General features: G+C 49.5%; 1 protein-coding gene across 2 annotated transcripts in view; it reads left to right on the forward strand.

The window, feature by feature from the left end:
- Positions 1 to 16,129, forward strand: part of SLC6A1 (solute carrier family 6 member 1) — a 41,596-nt gene extending 25,467 nt beyond the window's left edge. For both annotated transcript variants that reach the window (XM_073901650.1, XM_025885455.2), the window contains 11 exons: positions 698 to 807; positions 2,417 to 2,549; positions 5,355 to 5,489; positions 5,713 to 5,816; positions 6,117 to 6,241; positions 7,666 to 7,778; positions 8,146 to 8,277; positions 9,706 to 9,808; positions 11,259 to 11,359; positions 11,768 to 11,935; positions 13,725 to 16,129. In XM_073901650.1, coding sequence (XP_073757751.1) covers positions 698 to 807; positions 2,417 to 2,549; positions 5,355 to 5,489; positions 5,713 to 5,816; positions 6,117 to 6,241; positions 7,666 to 7,778; positions 8,146 to 8,277; positions 9,706 to 9,808; positions 11,259 to 11,359; positions 11,768 to 11,935; positions 13,725 to 13,829 — 1,329 coding nt within the window. In that variant the 3' untranslated portion in view covers positions 13,830 to 16,129. The remainder of the gene's footprint in view (positions 1 to 697; positions 808 to 2,416; positions 2,550 to 5,354; positions 5,490 to 5,712; positions 5,817 to 6,116; positions 6,242 to 7,665; positions 7,779 to 8,145; positions 8,278 to 9,705; positions 9,809 to 11,258; positions 11,360 to 11,767; positions 11,936 to 13,724) is intronic.
- Positions 16,130 to 16,480: the final 351 nt, after the last annotated feature.

Genomic DNA, 16,480 nt, shown 5'->3' on the forward strand with positions numbered 1-16,480 from the left:
CCTGCCACTGAGCCAGGTGCTTCGTGTAGGCTGATATCTAATCCTCCTGACACGCCCTCTCACGGGGGCTGTTGTTAGCGCATTTCATATGGACTCGGACTGCCTGGGTTCAAATCTTGACCCCAGTATATACCAGCTGTGCAACTTTGGGAAAGAGGCTTAACCTCCCTGAGCCACAGTGCCCTTATTAATAAAATGAAAGTAAAAATGAAACGGGCCTCATAGAGTTGTTGTGAGGATTAAGGAGTAAATATGTGTAAAGGGCTTACTTAGCACTGTACCTTGCAAAGAACAAGCACTGTTCAGTGCTCACTGTTAACATCAGTGTGCAGAGGGTCAAACAGGCAAGATCTCTTACCCGAGGTCACAGAGCTGGGAAGTGGCCCTGGGACAAACACACGAGACCTTATGGCACAGCTTGGGAAGCTGGTTCTCAGAGTGAAACGATCAAGGTTCACATTTCAGTTCTGACACTTAGGAGCTGTGTGATCTCGAGCAAGTGGCTGCCCCTCTCTGATCTCCACAATGGGCATCTCAACATGACCTGCATCTGGGAGCTGTTGGGAAGGGGCCATGAGATCACGGATGGCTTGAAAGAGGCGCAGGGGACCGTGAGGATGGACAAAGCGCCCTGGGACCACTGTTGCCATCCCCTGAGGGCTCAACAGGGCTTGTCTGTGCCCCTGTGCCTTTGCAGACGCTGCCGTGGAAACAGTGTGACAACCCCTGGAACACGGACCGCTGCTTCTCCAACTACAGCATCGTCAACACCACCAACATGACCAGTGCCGTGGTCGAGTTCTGGGAGTAAGTGTGGGGCCGTCAGTGGTGGGGGGTGCCTGTCAGCCAGGGCCAGCAGGAGACAGAGGCACCCTCAAAAGGATGATGGGAGCTGGTGCGGTGCACAGGGCTAAGGAAGAAACAAGAGAGAGTGAAACCCTCTCCTCCCCCGTAGAGAGCTGGGCCGTGGAAAGGGCCACTAGGCACAAGCTGGAGAGAATGCATTCCTGCCTTCTCACTCCTCCTGCCCAGTGGCTCCTGCTGTTGGTCAGACCTAGTTAGAAGCCAGAGGGCCAGGGAGCCAGGGAGGTAGTGCCAGCCGCCAGCCTCCTAGGCATGGAGCAGGGTGGACAGGGGTAGACGGTGCACCTCTGGAGAGGGGTAACCAGCACAGGCCAAGAAGGATCGCCAGCACAGGCCAACAAAATCCCAGCTCATCTGGAAAACAAACCAGTCCAGTCTACTTAGAAACCCAGAGTTGTTTGGAATAAAGGTGCGCACGCGCGCGCACACACACACACACACACACACACACACACACACACGGTTCATAGCGAAGGCTGCGCTGATTGGATCTTCAGAAGAGCACATCATAGATGTGCGTTGGGGTATTGATTTTACAAAAAGAGGTCTTAGGATCCAAGTCTCTCTGGCATGAAGGAGGCATCTGTGCTGGGCAGCTTAAAAGGGTCTGGGAGCACCCTGGAAGCTTCCACTGCACCTTGCATAAGCTGCCAGGAGGAACTGTGCGCAGGAGGCATCAGAACACATGATGCGAGTCTCTTTGTGCAGGAATGTCCTTGGCTAGGCAGTCTCCTTACAAATAAAAATCAGATTCTTCTCCGGCTGCTTCTTCTTTCCAGCATCTGCCACATAGAATTCTCTCACACACCTTTAGGATTGCCTCGAACCATTTAATCAATAAACATTTCTTGAGCACCTACTATGTGCAGTCTGGTTAGAGACATGGCAAACATAAGCAAACAGGCAGAGTGGCAACGCCAGATGACCAGTGCTAAGAGGAGGGGATAGGGGCCCCAAGTTGGTACCCGGACGAGCCCAGGGGAGGAGTGACATCTAAGGTGAAAACCATGTGGGAGAGACAGGTGTCAGCAGGAGGAAGAGAATGCATGAAGGCTTGGAGGCAGGTGAGAGCAAGCCAGGCATGGGTGAGGGGATGAGCTGAGACTGGAGAGAGAAGCAGGGCCAGCTCAGAGGGCCTTGCAAGGTGGGCCTGGGGTGGTTGGGCTTCATTCCGAGGACAGCAGGGAGCTATTCACTGCAGGGTTTTAAGCAGGAGGGTGACACGATCAGACATATAATTTAGAAGGGTCCCTGGGGCTGGAGTAGGGATAAAGCAAAAGTGAAGGTGAGGGTCCTGCTAGGAGGTACTGCAGCCAAACAGGTGAGCAATAATCGTGGCCAAAATAAGGCACCAGCAGGTCCCTTGAGCAAACAGCACTTTCTACCGGTTAGTATAATGGACCCCACAGTCTCCTGCCAGCTCCTGTGTCTCAGTGATCACAGATGTCAGCACAGTCACGGTGGAGGTATCATTCCCTGGGCACCCCCAGGCCACTCCAGCTCCCACCAGCCCCATGTGACTTTCTGCTCCCTCCCTCCACTGTTCCACCAGGCGGAACATGCATCAGATGACAGACGGGCTGGATAAGCCAGGACAGATCCGCTGGCCTCTGGCCATCACCCTGGCCATCGCCTGGATCCTTGTGTATTTCTGTATCTGGAAGGGTGTTGGCTGGACTGGAAAGGTAAGGCATGTGCACAGTGGGGACCAGAAGGGGATGGGTCTACAAGGGGATTTCCGCCCCACACAGGAGTCTGCACTTCCAGGAACCCCACCGAACCTAGAGAACAGCAGGTCCCTGCATCTCTCCCTGCCTTGGTTTTCTTTCCTATAAAATGGGAATAATAACATTACCTACCTTCTGGGCAGTGTGAGGATGGAATATGATAATGTAAGTTAGTTACACAGAGCCATCACAAAACAGATGGTAAACTTTGCTCAAGGACCACTGAGCAAACTGTCTGTCCCTGAGCATTTCCACTGTACCAAGCCTTGTTCTAGGGTGATCCAGAGATGAACATTCCACATCCCAGCCTTGGAGGAGAAACAGAGATGGATCAATGAATGGTTAAATAGCCTTTGTACTGAAATAGTCCTGAGTTCGGATCCCAACTCGGCTGTTGACTTGGCTACGTGGCATCAGGCAGATCACTTCACCTCTCTGAAACTCAGTTTCCTCCTCTAAAAAATGGGGCTTATCTGTTGGTTTGTCAGGAGAATCAAATGGGATGGTGATTTTGTAAAGCCCTCAGCAGTTACCAAGTGGAATTGTACTTGTTTTTGTTTTTATTATCAGCAAGGGCAGAGCCAGGTCAAGCTGGGGGGGCCCAGCCTGAGGACATCTGGGGAGCTTGCCAATCAAGTTGGGAAGGGGACTGGCCTTACTCCCACACTTTTCCCCTTAAAGCCCCGCCCCAGGGGTCCAGGGATAGAAGATAGCCCAGGCTCTCACTGGACCCTGGCCTGAAGGTAACTTAGAGGAAACCTGTCTGAGTTCTAAGAGCAAGTAAGGGAGAAAAGGGATTTGAACTGAATCATGCTGGAGCAAGGAGGTCTGGACTACCCAAGCTGACGTGAGCAAAACAGAACCTTCACGAATTCCATACTTGGACATGAGTATGGCTGATGAAAAACTGCCCAATTCCAGTCTGGTGGGACCTTTGGACCTACCCGTTCTCAGATCCAAAGCCGGTGTCAAAACCTCTCTGATGCATCCCTAGGTTAAGCATGCAGGAGGAGGGCACAGGTGTCTCCCAGCCCAACTTTAAGAAGCAGAAGAATGTAAGGCCTAAGGGTTCTGGAAGAGATAGAGCTGAGCTTAAATCTCAATCTCCCGATACCTAGCTATGTGTGCTTGGGCAAGTCATTTCACCTCTCTGTGTCTCCATCTCCTCATCTGTTAAATGGGTACAATAATAGTACCTTACAGGGTTGTCATAAAGACTAAGGAGAATAATCTATGCAGAGTATGTAGCATATGCCTAGCATCTAGTAGGTAGACAATACATGGTATCAGTTGTCTTTTGAGTAAGTCGGCCAAGCCATCAGTAAACATTTACTGAGCACCTAGTGTGTACCTGGCTCCATGCTAAATGTGGAAGGCAGATTCAAGTGCAAGACCTAGGCCACATATATTAAGCATGTTGTATACATACATACAACTGACCTTTCTGAGTCGGCAGGTTGATTGTACCTATTTTCCAGACCAGAAAAGTCAAGGCTCAGGGAGGATAAGAAATTGACCCAACATCGTACAGCTTATAGATGCCACAGATGGCTTCAAATTCCCTTTTCCTAATTCCAAGTACAGTGGGTTTTCTGGTGGATCATGGCTACCTTTCCTAACCCTGAAGAATCTAAGATGCCCATTCAGGGAAATGAAACTCACCCAGAGAACAGTTCATGCTGTCCAGAAAATAGGGTCACATCAGACTGTGAGATAACAAAGGTTATTGGCTTGAAAACTGCTCTTTCACAACAGCGGGCAAAGAAATGTCATATCAGACAATGACATCAGTCTTTTGATTATCAATTTGGCAAAAAAAATATATTTTTAATGATTATATCAGTGCTGGTACCTTTGTGGGGAAGGTATGCTCTGAAATGCTGGATAAAGTTCCGTTTCTGGAAGGTAATTGGGAAATATGGATCACAAGCCATTGAGAATTTTATCCCTTTTTAGTCAGTAATTCTACTTCTAGAAAATTTTCCTGAGAATGATATAATAATTTTGTAGACAAAGTTTTATACACAGGGGTTTCCAGTGTATTATTAGTGAGATTCACATGAATGGATAACAGTAGGGGAGACTTTAAAGAGGATGGTAGAACCTCCTGAGGGACTATTTTGCATAATTAAAAATCACATTGTTATGAGACAATAAAACAATGGTTAGTAAACAAAGTAGGCACTGCTTTTTTTTTAATTTTAGACATGTTAAATGAAAAAGCAAGCACATAATTGGAGCATGATTTTGTACAAACATGCATTGCCCAGTCTCCAAAGAGGAACATTAATGTGTTAACATCCATGCATTTATGTATTAGGCATTTATCCAGTGTCTCCTATAAACCGTGGATTGTTCTAGGTGCTGGGAAAACAGAAGTGAACAAGACAAGCCCTCCCCTTACCTAACTTAAATTCTAGGGGCAATTGAAGGGAACTTTAAGTGTGTGTGTGTGTGTGTGTGTGTGTAACTTTAAAATTTTCCTCACACCCTGTTTCACTTGAACAGTTTAGACAAAAGTCAAAAAATAAAGGAGGGGTAGGGGAAAGGAAAAACCAGGTGCTGACCTGGTTGGTTAAGACTCCAAGGAGAGGCTTCAAAAAAGTGGACAAACACAGTTGGTTAGGAATCCAGGGAAGGCTTCCTGGAGGAAGATGAACTGGAAGTAAGCCCAGGGCCACAACAGACACTGATGTAAGTGAAGTGGGGGGAGGGAAAGAATGGGAGCGCTGCAGGGGGCATCGGTGCCGATTTTCCTCCCAGGTGGTTTACTTCTCTGCCACTTACCCGTACATCATGCTGATCATCCTGTTCTTCCGTGGAGTTACGCTGCCTGGGGCCAAGGAGGGCATCCTCTTCTACATCACACCCAACTTCCGCAAGCTGTCTGACTCTGAGGTGAGTGGCCTTCCTGGGCTCCCCGCCTCCAGCGGCTGAGTTAAGAGCACACCTGCGACCTGAGCCACCAGTTACCAGCTTTAGGATAAGTCACCGTACCTCTCTAACCTCATACGTAAACTGATACGGTTGCCAGGTACAGCTGATTACCACATGTAAAGGGCCCTGGGGCACTGTGGCTGTGATTATAATTTTGACTATTTTTTGTTCATTCTACCTATAGGTGTGGCTGGATGCGGCAACCCAGATCTTCTTCTCCTACGGACTGGGCCTGGGATCCCTGATCGCTCTTGGGAGCTATAACTCTTTCCACAACAATGTCTACAGGTGAGAGCCCAGGAGCCCCTTCCTTCCGGGCCACGCCACGCCAACGCCACGCCCACACGCGGCCACTCCCTTATAGACCACGCCCCGTGGCCTTTCTCCACTTTCAACTCCATTCCAAGTCAGTTCCGGGCCACTCCTTCCGGTTCCCCCCTCCCTGGGATGGGGTGGGGGCACCTGCCCTGCAGCTCTGCTCCCAGGCACCCTCTTCTGCCCCCGCCCGTTGTCCCTCGCTAACCACTGCTCCGAGCTCATCTCCTTGCCAGCCTCACCCTCGCTGAGTCCACCCTTTCTTCTCTGCAGGGACTCCATCATTGTCTGCTGTATCAATTCCTGCACCAGTATGTTCGCGGGATTTGTCATTTTCTCCATCGTGGGCTTCATGGCCCATGTCACCAAGAGGTCCATTGCTGATGTGGCGGCCTCAGGTCAGCGCCACACGTGGAAGGGCCAGGGCTCCCGGGGTGGGAGGGGGCATCTGTGACACGTGGGCATCTGTGGTCATTACCTCCATCACCAGCGGGAGCCAGAGGATGAGCGTGCAGGCAGAAGGAAGAGCCAGTAGAAAGGCCTTGAGACAGGGATGAGTGTGGTGTGTTGGCTCCCTGGCACTGAGCATCACGAGGTGCCAGGCAGAGCAGGAAGCATTTTAGGTGAAACTTTCCAACACTATGGAGTCCATGCTTTCTTATTCCATTTACTAGGTGAGGAAACTGAGGCTCATGGACCATGTTCACCAAGCTAGAGAGGTGATGGAACTGGAGTTGAGCACAGACCTGGCTGATCAAAAAGCTTGGGCTCTTAATCACCTGACCATACTGGCACTTCCAGCACAATCCTGCCTTTGGCAGGGAGAAGACCGACTCTTGTCCCCTGGAATATAAACCTTGTTCCAACTCAGACATGCTCACCACCGTGACACAAAGTGCCTAAATCTTTGCTTTTGTCCCAAACATGTTCTCACCAAGCAGGCTGTACCCACTCTGCTCACCACACGGTCATCAGTGCTGCAGGGTCCGAGGAAAGCCCCAGGCAACCCCTGCCTCCCTGCTCAGTGGGGAAAGCAGCGAACATGAGGGACCCACTATGTGCACAGCAGAGGCCCTGGGGCTTGGGGAGGCAATGGGACTTGTCCCTTCCCCATCATGGAGAACTGTGCTGGTCATGTGGAAAGGAACTTCCTCCACTGATGTCCTCATCTTCTCTACAAGGGCCAGCTCGTTTCTCTGGCATTCCCCGGCCACCACCACCCTTTCCTGAGCCAGACCCAGGGAGGTTACAATTTCTTTCCTTCACCTTTCAAGGTTTCCCTTCATCTCTTGACTAACCCCTACCCAGACACTCAAACACAGTATGTCCCAAACTGACTTCTTTAAACCTTCTCCTTCCCTGGGCTCCCCACTGCAGCAAAGGGTGACCCCATCTCGTACCCAGGACAGCCCCAGCATCATTCTGGACGCTTCCTTCACCTTCACTCCATAAACCGACCAGTATCAGGACCTGCCCGTATCCTCCTAAGTATCTCTCCTCCTAAGTAGAGACGTACTCCTAAGGAGTACCTCCTAAGTATCTCTCCATCTGGCCACCTCTCTGCACCTGCACCCACCACGGACCAAACCACCGCAGTCCTTCCTTTCATCTCGCTGGTACCCTGGCCCCTGGCCCCAACCCTACTGCCTCCCCCACCCACGCACATTCTGTATCTTCATCTAGGAAAGGGGGTGCTGACAACACTCACCCGAAAGTTTACTCCGAAGGTGAAATGCAATACAGCTTAGAGAGTGGGTGGTGAGCTGGTACGCTGCAGGTGCTCAGTACCTTTTCTCTTTCTGTTTTGGCCTTCCCTCCACAGGCCCTGGATTGGCGTTCCTGGCGTACCCAGAGGCGGTGACCCAGCTCCCCATCTCTCCCCTCTGGGCCATCCTCTTCTTCTCGATGCTGCTGATGCTGGGCATTGACAGCCAGGTGAGGACACCCAGCCTTGTCGGTCTGGGAGCAAGAAGGGAGAGGAGGCCATTGGCCATTGGCTTAGGCCCCCAGGAAGAGGGCAGAGTTTCAGACCCCTAGACTGTTCCACCACAGGAGAGACTTCAGGGTGGATCAGCTCAGCCGCCTTCCCCATTTTCCAGATGGGGAAACTGATGTCCAGAGGGAAGGGGCTCTCCTGAGGTCACAGAGAGAGGCAGAGGCAGAATCAGGCCTGGATCCTGGGGCTTCCTTGGCTCTGCTGTCCCGACAGTGCCAGAGCCCTTTGGTCTTGCCCCAGAGTCAGGCCCTGGGTGGGTTGGGGCTGGAGTCTGCCGCACGTAGCTGATCTTCGTCCCCCTTGAAGTTCTGCACCGTGGAGGGCTTTATCACGGCCCTGGTGGATGAGTACCCCAGGCTCCTCCGCAACCGCAGGGAGCTCTTCATTGCGGCTGTCTGCATCGTCTCCTACCTGATCGGCCTCTCCAACATCACCCAGGTGAGCTCACCGGGCACCGGGCACACCTCTGGTGGCCAGGCACACCTCTCCACCCCAGCCTCCTGCCATCCCACCCTTTGTCTGTTCCTTGAGCACCATCTCTGTGCCAAGCCCTTGCACACACAGCCGTGAGGCAGATGGGGACCCTGTCCTCAGTGTGGGAGGGTGGGAGACACGGACACTGAGCTAGAAAAGATAAGACACAGCTGGAGAATACAGCCCCTAACTCAGCCTGGGGCACCCGGGACTGCTTCCGGGAGGAGGGGATGCAGGGACTGAGTTTTTAAAAATGCACACCAATTAGTTAGACAGTCGAGCTGGAGTTGGGCCTTTGGCATTGGCCCTGCCCCTCCTTCTTGCTCCCACTTTTCTTTTACTCTAGATAATAATGAGCAGTCCTCTCTGCATTCAAGGCCCTCCCGGTCTAGTCAGAAGGCATACACATAAACTAGTGAATTGTACAATAAATATAAATGACCTGAAAGCCGTGAACTCAGTGGGTCTGTGGGTCTGCTTTATGATCCACACAACTACCCCCTGGATTCAAATACAGTTCGTTCCCAGAGTATTGTTCATTTGTCCTTTCATTCCTCCATGGCTGTTAAAACATTCACCATGGGCCTGTCATGATCCTGGAAATTCAGCAGTTAACGGGACAGACACAGTATCTGCTCTCTTAGAGCTTATGCTTTGGTGGACAAGACTGACAGACAAACTAAATCATTTCAGAGAGTGTTCAGCGCCATGAAGAAAAGACAGTAGTGGGACAGGGAATGACTAGTGAGGGTAGGAAGGATGCTACCTCAGACAGAGTAGTCAGGAGAGGGCCCTCTGAGGAAGTGGCACTTGAGCTGAGACTCAAATGATGAGGAAGAGACAGCCAGGGGAAAATGAGCGTAGCAGGTGCAAAGGCCCTGAGGTATGCATGAGCTTGGTAAGTTTGAGGGGCAGAAGGAGTGAGCCGATAGGTAAGGGGGACAGAACCAGTTCATGCAGGAACTTATGAGCCAAAGCCACTTGGATTTTGTTTTTTATTTGTTTTTTTAATTTAATTTAATTTTATTTTATTCTCTCAACTTTTTGATGTTGAGAGCCATGGAAGGTTTTAAGCAGGGGAGAGACATAACTGATTTAACTTTGTGGAGAGATGGCTCTGATGACCAGCTCCTCTCTCCGTCCTCCAGCATTCCCAGACACGGAGCATTTCTCTTCCCCGGACATCTTCTTACCAATTCCCAGGGAGTCGATGAGCACACCCTCACCACTTACTAGGCCCTCCATACTTCTTGTAATCTTCCCTCAAGCCTCCTCGCTGCAGTGTTGTCTCACGCCTACCTCGCCAGACTGCAGAGCCCACGTTGGCTGTGAACTGCGTGCCCTGGGCGCTGGTGGGAAGTGGACCCCCTCTCACAGCTTTTCCTCTTTTAGGGGGGCATCTATGTCTTCAAACTGTTTGATTACTACTCTGCAAGCGGCATGAGCCTGCTGTTCCTCGTGTTCTTCGAATGTGTCTCCATTTCCTGGTTTTACGGTGAGTGTCAACCCTCCTTCCTCCTTCCCTCCCTCATTCATTCATTCATCCATTCATTCATTCATTCATTCCTTTCTTCAATCATCATTCAACACATACAGCTTGAACACCAAGCCCTTCCTATACATTAGTTGACAGTTGACCCTTGAACGACCCGGGTTGGAACAGCACAGCCTACTTGTTCTGTGTATAAATACAATATGGTATTTTTTGATACTCATTTTGATACAGTACAGTACTGTAAATGTATTTTCTCTTCCTTAAGATTTTGTTGATAACATTTCTTTTCTCTAGCTGACTTTATTGCAAGACACAGTATATAAATACATAGAACATACGAAATAGGTATTAATCAATTGTTTGGTATGGGTAAGGCTTCCAGTCAGCAGTAGGCTATTGGTGGTTAAGTTTTTGGAGAGTCAGAAGTTATATGTGGATTTTTGACTGCGTGGGGGTGGGGGAGTCAGAGCCCCTAGCTGCCACATTGTTCAAGGGTCAACTGTATTCAGTCCTCACAGAAATCTGATAAAGCTAGCACAGGGGGTCTTGTATTTAGGGGACACCTTAAGACGGGTTAAATAAATCCATTTAAAATGGGAGCCAAAATTTCGTCCTAAATTTTGGGATAAGAGGGTTTGAGATTTTATCTAGAAAAGTGACACCAAAACTACAAAAGAAAAAGTTCTAAAGTGAAATATTTAACAAAAGTGGGGCTATGATAAAAAGCATGCACTCCCTTAGAACAAAACCTGGAGGAAATGATGGTTTTGTTTGTTTATTTTGTGGCCTGAGGTTCCAGACCCCTCTGCATGATAGCCAAAAGGTTGTCCTTCCCTGCACTTTGACTATCCCAGCGAGACAGTGTGTTCGAAGTGTTTTCCTGGGTCCCTCTAAGTCTTGATATTCACTGTACTTTCTTCGCCACCCACTCCTTGTCAGCCCCCTTCTCCCCCAACTGGCTTCCTCGCTGGTCAGGGGCTTTGCTCAGAATCTGAGTGATGCCTAATGTCAGTCTGGGGAACTTCATGACGCCTGTGGTGTTTTGCAAGATTTGGTGTTCTTTGCAGTCTGTCACCGGTTGCTTATAGCATCAGAGCAGTGGGGAAACGCGCTCTGTCCAACAGAGCTTTGAAGGAATGGCTAGGCTAGCTGTTGGGTGGAAGGGACACTGAGAGAGGTGAGGACATCCTTTATGAGCACAACCCTTTGTTGGTGGCTATTTTCATGTGAGGTGCCTGGCTTTCTCACACAACCCACTTGCTGGGGGTTATTGATGCTTAGATAACAAGGACCCCCCAGAGCTTTAGCCCCATGTTACAAAAAGGCTGAAGCTCCTAGAGGCCAGGTAACTTGCCTGTGGTCACACTGCCCAAAAGTGGCAGATTGAGCCTTGGAGCCTGCAGTGCCCACAGCTCATTCATCCCTCCTGCTCTCACTCTGAATGTCACAGGTGTTAACCGATTCTATGACAACATCCAAGAGATGGTTGGCTCCAGGCCCTGCATCTGGTGGAAACTCTGCTGGTCCTTCTTCACCCCAATCATTGTAGCGGTAAGGATAAGTCCTGACCAGCCCTGTTAGGATGAGGCCAGGCCAGTCCCTGGGGTGACTCAGGCCCAGAGAGAAACTTCTGGAGGCAAAGGCGCCCATTCCCTAATAATACTACTCCATCCCACTTGCTGAGCATCTACTCTGTGCCCCCCATGACACCAGACACATTACATCATCTTCGAAAACCTCAGCAGAATAGGCATTCTTGCCCCCATTTGACCGCTGAGGGACCCAGGCTCACCCTGCCAGCATCATCCAGCTAGTTGGCCCCCACAAGAGCCCTTTTGAGGGTCAGCCTCACGGCAAGGGAGGTGGTGAGTGGACCTATCAGCTTCAGGGTCTAGGAAGGGGCCTTGGTTGTCCAATCTGGGGGACTGACTGTGTCCCATCCCCCTCCCCCCTCCCCAGGGTGTGTTCATTTTCAGTGCTGTGCAGATGACTCCTCTCACCATGGGAAACTACATTTTCCCCAAGTGGGGCCAGGGCGTGGGCTGGCTCATGGCTCTGTCTTCCATGGTCCTCATCCCTGGGTACATGGCCTACATGTTCCTCACCTTAAAGGGCTCCCTGAAGCAGGTAAGTCCCTTCTTCCCCCTTCAGATTGCTGGTCCCCTTCCTCTGCTGTGCTGGGCATGGCCCCTACCTTGTGGAGCTCACAGTCTAGTTAGGAAACAGACAACTCAATATCCAATGGCAACAGAATGTTGGAAGTGCCATGATTCGGGTAAACCAGAGAGATCGGTTAGCCCTGCCTGGGTTGAGGAGAGTTAAGGAAGGCTTCTTAAAAGAGGGGATAGCTAGGAAGAAGTCTAAAGATGAGCCAGAGTTAAAAGTAGAAGCAGAAAGAATGTTCCTAGAAGGGGATGGGAAGCAGGCGCAAAGGCCCAGGGGTATGAATAGCATTTGGTGAACTGAAAGGAGATCATTGTGGCTGGAGGGTAGAGTGGAGAAGGCTGTAGAAGGGGTGATAAGAGATGAGGTTGGGGATGTAAGAAAGTCAGGCCAGATCATGGAGGGCCTTGAAAATTAGGACAAGAACTCTTAACTTTATCTGGAGGGTAATGTGGAGCCTCAGGGATTTGAAACAGGTGAAGGGTTGGGTCCATTGTATTGTGGGCTTACTCTAGACCCCTTTTGTGGGCTTAATAAAGATGAAATGTGGTCTTGCCCTCAAGGAAATATAATGTAAGGCATGCTGCCCTCAGCAGAGGCCCACTAGCATATTCTAGGTCCACACCAGCTCTTTGTTAAATTATTATCGAATTCTCAAGTGAAACAAGGCAGTGCTGGAGGTACCCAGGTGCTAGCGACATTGATGGATCAAGTGTATGCTGAGAAGATTTCACTGGGGAGAGGTGGACAATCAGAATATGGAGGGCCACAGCTGGGAGGCCTTGGATCAGTGGTTCTCAACCTTATTTCTACTAAGATGGGCCTTCCAGACCAATCAGAGCCAGAAGAGGGAGCTCTGTGGTCCGTGGCCTAAGGAAAACATGGTGGGGGGGTCATGTGTAGCCCCTGGACCAGCCTCCTCCTTTCAGAAACTGAGGTCAAGCGAGAAACCACTTCCCCACCCCTTGCAATAAGTTATTAGGAGAGCTGACGCTTGCAGCCCCTTCTTCCAGCTCCAGGCCCAATGCTTTCATTTTCCACAATCCTCTGCTGAGCTGCAAAAGGCAGTCAAGTCAGGTCTGGGAGTGGAGGAGAGGCAAAGGCCGTGTATTTGAGGAGGGGAGCACAGCCTGTGCAAAGACTCAGGAGTGGACACATCTGAAGACAGTGCGTGATCTGAAGGGATAGGATTTCAGGGAATATGTGTAGAGAAGGTAGGGGGAAATTCATCCATTCAGGAAATAGTACTGAATACCTACTATGTGCCAGACAGTATTCTCAGTAATAGAGACACAGTCGTGAGAAAAATAGGCAAAAATCCCACCCTTTTGGGGCTTATATTCTAGTAGAGGAAGACCAACAATTGACAAAATAAAAACATGTTACATAGGGCTGAGTACCTTGGAGAAAAATAGAGTAGAAAGGGGTTTTAGGGAGTGCTGAGTGAGGCCTTGTTGAGAAGGTAACACTGAGCCAAGACCTAAGGAGGTCTTGAGCGAGATCCAGCTGTGTAATTATCTGAAAAGAAGGATGTCTCAGAGGGCACAGCAAGTGCAAATGCCCTGAGGCAGGTGCATGTTTGACATGTGTGAGGAGCAGTGAGGGGGCCAGAGAGTGTGGAGGATGTGGGGACGAGGCCAGAATCTGGGTGCATTTTGAAGGCAGAACAGGCAGGATAGACCTGAAAAGAGGTGGGGGAACGGAGCGGCCAGTCTCCCTCCGCCCAGCCCAGATTCTCCCTGGTGCCCAACAGCGCATCCAGGTCATGATCCAGCCCAGCGAAGACATCGTTCGCCCAGAGAACGGTCCGGAGCAGCCCCAGGCCAGCGGCTCAGCCAGCAAAGAGGCCTACATCTAGGGGTGTCTGGCGGCTTGCCGACCCGACACTCTCACCCCCCAACCTGGCTGAACATGACCACCACTTGATGTCTGAAGATACCGTCGATCTCAACCTACCTCGAGTGGCGAGTCCAGACACCATCACCATGCAAAGAGAGGGGAGGTGGGGGACAGTCACCCCCGGTGGGCTCCGCCCTGGGCAAAGATACCCGATGGCTCCAGCACCTGCGCGCTGGTGACCTTTTGAATCCGGGCCCCATAAGCATCAAGCAATCAGCCTCTGTGACTGTGCGATAGATCATTTTTATCCTGCCAGCGAGTGTGATGCGGTGAGGCCACACACTCGTGGCTTTTAGTCATATTCCTGACTGTTCTCTTACTGCCGAAACTCATGACTCTTATCTCAGACTTTGCCGGAGTTCGGTTCCGTCGGAACGCTGCTCTGAACACATGAAAAGGGCATTCTGTATAATGGGGATTTCCAGGGAGAGCTCACTCTTAAGTAGCAGGGAGCCCGCGGAGCTCTGACTTTCATTTTTTGTTGTTGTTGTTATTTTTGTTTATCTTTCCCGAGGCAGCTTGACAAAACAACCCCCAAGGACCTCCACCAGTATTCCCCGAAGCTGCTGCTGCGTCTCCAGCAATCTGCAGAGCGTCCTTCCCCTGCCCCCTCCTAGCCAGGCCATGCTGATTGCCCCTGGCCCAATAGGATCATTCCACACAGCCCAGCTCCCTCACTCCCTCCTTGGAAAACTGCCACAAGCACAATTGATTTTTTTTTTTTTTATTGCCATTCTGGGGGCCTAAGATCCCACTGGGGAAATTCCCTAATCAGGAGCTCCAGTTTCTCTTAGGCTGCCCCGTTTTATGGAGCACAAATCAGGTGCAGAGGAAATCAAGGTGAAGGTTTGTCTGTCCTTGAGTCAAAATGGATGCAGTTCTTTTTCCGGCTTCCCCTTCAGCTGTGTCCTCACTGACGCCCCAGTCAAAAATGCTGCCTTCTTCGTTCATATTCCTTAGCGGGAATCTCCCCCTCACTGCCACTAAAATCTCCCCAGCCCACTAACTGAGGAGCTAGTGTTAATCCAGACCACCTGCACGCCCCCTCCCCCAAAGTGCTTCCAAGATTAAACTGCTTCATCAAGAAGTAGTATTTGTTTCTTTCTGGAATTGGGCTCCGTGGTGGTGGCAGTGGTGGTGGTGGTGGCAGATTAGGCAGACAGTTTCTTGCAAGCTTCAGTGACTCAGCGTTTCTCATTTGCCAGGAAGATGGTTTCCCATGTAGCAAATCGTATGTTGTTCCCGTAGCTCCTTAGCTAGTTAGCTCACAAACTGTGTTTTACAACTAATCCTTAATAATTATGGTAAATAACTGTGACTGTGGGTTTTTTAATCTCTTGTCATTCTCATCCGACAGTGACCAGCATACCCGTTCTTGCAATAAGGTATTACCCTCAGAATATTAAGCACATTCTTGTAGAGAAACATAAAGTACATGTACACATATAAAGGCACACACATATACGTTCATCCTCACGTGTGGTATATAGGGTCTTATTTGATATCGTGTAGGAAATCTCAAACCTTTTCCTGAGGTCATCTGTAAAATAGTCTCATTGCTAAGGCATCCCTAATGCCAACTGGTGAATCCATGATCAAAAATGCATATGTGCTGTTAAATTATAGGGTTAGAATGAAAGGAACTCTTCACTGTGTCTCATGGTCCCACCCCCACATCCTGTGTGAACTCCTCTAGAATAAGGGCAGGAAGACTTCTGACTTTCTCTTTGTTCTTCCATGTGAAACTAAGACCACGTCTTTCTAAGACAAATGCAGTGTACTTAATGTTTGTATGCAAATCTAATCGAGATGTTTGGCAAGAAATCCCCTAACCGATTTCCATCCAAACCTACTTAATATAGCACAATATTACGTGTCGTACAATTCCAGTGAGAACTGTGAATATGTGTACCTTTTTTAGTATTTGCCCTGGGGGAAAAGATATTGTATTATCATATATGCTTTTTTTGCAATAAGGATTTATTCTCAGAACACCAAGTAAATCTATCTCTATATAAAAAAATATATGTAATATATACATATTCAAACTATATACAGAGCCTGTTTTAAAAAAAATTACAGTATTATTTAGAAAAATTATCTGTTCTATGGACCAAATGTAAAATATTTATAAATGAAGATGCATTTTAAATGTCTATAAATGGTGTCATAACTAGAGCACGGGCGTTATGTACGTTTCTAAGAGTTTAGAGGAAAAATAATAAAGGTTCTATGATATACGATGTCAGACCTTCAGTTCTTTGGGGTGGGGGCACAATAGCCTCTTTCATTGGAACAACAACACATACACACAAAACTATTTTGTCCCCAACAGAGAGAGAGAGATTTGGGCTCAAAAATCCAGCAAGATACAGCTGCGTTTACCAAAAGTCCTGGAATGAGTGAATACAAAATGACTCTGAGCTACATAAGGGAGGTGTTTTCACGGGGAAGCAGGGCTCCAAGAGGCCACAACTCTTAGAACCTGCTTCCAATGCAGGAACAGTCTGTGGTGCTCTAAGAGACACTGGGCACCCAAGGAACCCTGTTAAGTGCTTTCTTACTCGAGTTCCGCATTCCAGCCAACTACTCACACTGAAAATGATGGCC

Source organism: Callorhinus ursinus, unplaced genomic scaffold, assembly GCF_003265705.2.
Source record: "Callorhinus ursinus isolate GAN/ISIS: 27379988/994484 unplaced genomic scaffold, GSC_fseal_2.0 scaffold15, whole genome shotgun sequence".
Lineage (NCBI taxonomy): Eukaryota > Metazoa > Chordata > Mammalia > Carnivora > Otariidae > Callorhinus > Callorhinus ursinus.